This window comes from Mustela nigripes, chromosome 1 (genome assembly GCF_022355385.1).
Source record: "Mustela nigripes isolate SB6536 chromosome 1, MUSNIG.SB6536, whole genome shotgun sequence".
Classification (NCBI taxonomy): domain Eukaryota; kingdom Metazoa; phylum Chordata; class Mammalia; order Carnivora; family Mustelidae; genus Mustela; species Mustela nigripes.
The window spans coordinates 13,661,055-13,665,597 of record NC_081557.1 but is presented as its reverse complement, the minus strand read 5'-3'; the positions used below and the strand labels follow the sequence as shown (position 1 = coordinate 13,665,597).

The 4,543-nt window shown below is 36.2% G+C and overlaps 1 protein-coding gene across 1 annotated transcript; it reads left to right on the top strand.

Moving 5' to 3' along the window:
* Positions 1–3,261: 3,261 nt before the first annotated feature.
* LOC132009968 (olfactory receptor 5AL1-like) lies at positions 3,262–4,203 on the top strand. Its single transcript, XM_059387971.1, has one exon. It carries the CDS (start codon positions 3,262–3,264, stop codon positions 4,201–4,203), a length of 942 nt encoding a protein of 313 aa, XP_059243954.1.
* Positions 4,204–4,543: the final 340 nt, after the last annotated feature.

Sequence of the window (4,543 nt, the reverse complement as noted above, 5' to 3'; positions counted from 1 at the left end):
GTTGCTCCTTGGGAAACTGATTTTTGTCCACTGTTTTTCAAAAGCTGCTACTAAATCCAAGGCCCACAAACTGAGCATTTATTTTAAATAAATTCATAATTTTAATATGAAACCAATGTGACAAAATTTAAAGCAGATATAATAAACAATCAAAGCACAGATAGCAATTAATCAAACTGTTTTCCCAAAAGAGATAATTAAAATCTTCTTCTACCCTAGATTCTTCCATTAAGTAATGTCCCAGAAGGTGATCTACCATTTCAAGGGAAATAACTTGGTCCCCAAACACTAAACATCAAATAACTACGTGTTTTGAATACATATAATTATGTTGTTTTTCAGTGTTTGTTAAAAAATAATGTAATACCCCCCCAAAAAAAAGCTTCCTGAGGGACCATACACACACAATTCAAATGTCTCATAATACCTGGGTAATTTTAAATATTACTGGATTCACAAAGATTCCTTCCAGGTGCAGTAGACCAGACTACTTAGGGGTTTATAGTTCCACTGAATGACTGTGTATTGAATATCGAAAGATCTCATACCCTAGGAAAAATATGAAATACCTGTGATGTAAACACTATTTGATGAACATCAGATGAGAGCAGCCTGATCTGAGATGCTGGAACTAGATTTTCTAGATTTATTTCAGCCATGTTAAAGACCTTGGAATTTTATCTTGAGAGCAATGGGAAGACACTGAATGATTATATCATAAAAATGACATCCACATCTCTAAAAGTTCATATAAGCTAAAACGTGAGGAACAGAAAGTTATAGGTAAGACTGGAGTCAAGATTAAAAATTAGGGGTCAGTTGCCAACAAAACAAAACAAAAAGTCATTGTGATTTGAATCAAGGAAACAGTATAAGTGAACAGATCTGAAAAGTATGTAAAGTATGTGGGAAATACTGGGAACAAATTGAATATTGCAACAGGGAACAGGAAAGCAAAGTAAAAGATTAGTCTCTGATTTGGGAAACTGAATGGATAATGGCACTGCTCATTGAAGATATAAAATATATACTCCAGGTTTTGAGTATTAGGTCCAATGTACAGAGATTTAATATAATTTAATATAAGTTCTTTTCTGTATGTGATACTCTTGCATATGTATCTTCAGCATATAGAAGCCTACTGAGGATTTAGTATTGGTCAAAATCACTAACAAGAAAGTTAAAAGGGAAAATGTGGGGGCTTTGGAGAGAGCTTGAAGAACATGTTGTCCAAAGCAGAGGTGATAGAAGCAGAGCCTCCAAGATAGAAAATCAAAATGGACACATAGTAAACTCAGAGACTGTTCTGTTCTGGGAACCAAAGGTGTATTCAATAGAGTTTAATGCTACCAAGTTGTAAAAAAAAAAAAAAAAAAAAAAAAAAAAAAAAAAAACAGTGGGGGCGGGGGCTTTCTTGGATTTAGGAATAGGGAAGTTGGCAGTAAACTTGGTGAGGGGATTTCTCGGTTTAATGGGAAAAGCAGGTAGGCTGTACCTCGTTAAGTCATAAATATGATTGAAAAATTGGGGGTAAGATGTTTGGTTGAAAGCGCTGAAGGGAAGGCGTGCCTGGCTGGCTCAGTGGGTTAAGTGTCTGCCTTCAGATCAGGTCTTGATCCTGTGGTCCTGGGGTTGACTCACATGTCAGGATCCCTGCTCTGCAGGGAGCCTGCTCCTACCTCTGCCTGCAGCTCCCCCTACTTGTGTGCTTGCTCTCTCTCTCTCTCTCTGTCAAATAAATAAATAAATATATTTTTTTTTTTAAGTGCTGAAAGGGAGAGAAAAGATAAAAGTAGTAACCAAGATAAAGTTTCTATGGATACATTAATCAAAATTTAAGTGGGGAAAGTGCTTTTTATATTTTGCTATATTTTACCTGCCTTGACTCTCTGTGTCCTAACCATATGAAATAACATGAGACAATGCAATGGTAAAGTAAAATCAAGTTAACTCACCATCTGCTGTGCTGAAGAAAGGAAGGGAGATGATTTCAATTCTGCCAGCTCTCGTGCATTCAGAATCCAGCACAGGTTTATGGAAATGTTCTGTAACCTGTAGCTGTTCTAAATGCTGCTTCGATTCTATTCATTTTGGACCATTTAGATATGTGAAGAAAAAAGGTAAAATAATGCCTCCTAATCATTGAAAGCTGTTTTACAATCTGGAAAATTATTCTCTAGTGTGCATTTTGCCAAAAGATAAAGCCAGAAAAATCACAGTCCTATTTTTCCTTAGTATTAATAGTATATATGTATTTTTTTTTACTTTTTTAAAAATTATTACTTTTTTAAATAAACATATAATGTGTTTTTATCCTAAGGGGTACAGGTCTGTGAATCTCCAGACTTACACACTTCACAGCACTCACCATAGCACATACCCTCCCCAATGTCCATAACCCTACCCCCCTCTCCCTACCCCCTCCCCCAGCAACCCTCAGTTTGTTTTGTGAAATTAAGAGTCACTTATGTTTTGTCTCCCTCCTGATCCCATCTTGTTTCATTTATTCCTTTCCTACCCCCAAACCTCCCATGTTGCATCTCCACTTCCTCATATCAGGGAGATCATATGACAGTTGTCTTTCTCTGATTGACTTATTTCACTAAGCATGATACCAGCATATGTGTATTAAAAAAAAAAATGGAGATTAGTAAAAAGAAGAAAATTGCAAATTACACCAAACAGGATATCTAAAAATAGTACTAATAGTTTGGTTTTGACTTTCATTTTATATTTTCTACCCACGATTTTGGTAACTCTTAATATTCTTATGAAATGATGAAATTGTAATAATTTTATGACCTATAGCCTAAGAAATCATTTTGATATATATTGTCAAAGCCACTTGCACTCTTCACGTTCCTTCCTTTATATTTAAAGAAATATTCAAGTTTATTTCTTCATGTTTATTTCTTTATATTTAAAGAAAAGTACAACACAGACTTTGCCATTGTATTGATTATAAAAAATTAATAAAAGTACTCTTTCTTCTTCTTCTTCAGCATCTTGGTGAACTTTATATCATGGAATTTCTGCCTGGACCAAATCCTTTCACACTAAAAGCATAAACGGAATCCACACAAAATTCAGAACGCTATCAAGATTGTGCTCTGGCTGAATTTAACGTAACACCGCGGCTCGCCAGGGCTATCCTCTCACATTGAATTGATTATTCCTAGCAGAGTGAAGTTTATTCAGAGTGTGTCCCCTAGAGGAGTTTATTGTAGATTTGTCATTCATCATTTACTGTTCATCTATTTCATGGCAAAAGGCAATCATTCAGTAGTCACTGAGTTCATCCTCTTGGGCCTCACAGATAACCTGGAGCTTCAGGCCACTCTCTTTTGTGTTTTCCTATTGATTTACTTAGTTACTGTCTTGGGTAATCTTGGTCTGATTGTGCTCATCCAAATCAGTCCTCAACTTCACACTCCTATGTATTTTTTCCTCTGTCACCTGGCGTTTGTTGATTTTTATGGTACCTCTGCCATCACTCCGAACACCCTTGTGAACTCTTTACGAGAAATTAAAAGCATGCCATTTTATGCATGTGCCACTCAAGTGGGCTGCTTTATCACATTTTCAGTCTGGGAATTATTCATGCTGTCTGTCATGGCCTATGATCGGTATGTGGCCATCTGCAACCCTTTACTCTACATCGTTCTCATGCCCAGGAAACTCTGCATCCAGTTGGTCACTAGCTCTTACATCTACAGATTCACCGTGGGGCTCATTCAAGCAGCGGCTACATTCCACATGTCCTTCTGTGACTCTAATGTGGTTAACCAGTTCTACTGTGATGATGTTCCCTTGATTGCTCTCGCCTGCTCTGACACCCAAGTCAAAGAGTTGATGCTGTTCATCATTGCTGGATTCAATATGTTCTGTTCTCTTATCACTGTTCTCCTATCCTATGTGTTCATTGTCTTCGCCATCTTAAAGATCCATTCTGCTGCAGGAAGACAAAAAGCCTTTTCTACGTGTGCTTCTCACCTGTTTTCTATTACTGTATATTACGGGACCCTCAGTTTTATGTACCTGCGCCCCAAGTCAAGCCACTCACTGGATAAAGACAAATTTGCCTCGGTATTCTATGCAGTGGTGATTCCCATGTTAAATCCTTTAATCTATAGCTTGAGGAATCAGGAAGTAAAAAATGCTTTCAAGAAGATTTTTGAAAAGGTATATTCTAGTAATCAATAAGGTGTGTGTATTTTCTTTTTTTTTTTTTTTTTAAGAAATACTGGATGTTAAGAATTTAAGTGAAGGCTTATACATGGTACAGTGCCAGTAAGTGTAGAAACTTTTGTTTTCTAAAGCTCAGTTCTCTGATCACTATCTCCTTGAAAAAAAAATAGATATTTTCTTGGTTTTGCTCACATGTTTGTAGTAGATATTCTACAAATGCTTGTTTAATTGTTGAATTGTAAAAAAGAGATAAAAACCATCCATTCTGTTTTTCCAGGAGATGCTTCAGTAATAGAGGTGAAGAACAAAGCAACTCAATAGCATAACTTTATCTTTTTTCACTGTGATGTTGAAA

Bases quoted from the DNA above. Each gene is read 5' to 3' on its own strand.
- LOC132009968 (XM_059387971.1), top strand. From the start codon at position 3,262: ATGGCAAAAGGCAATCATTCAGTAGTCACTGAGTTCATCCTCTTGGGC.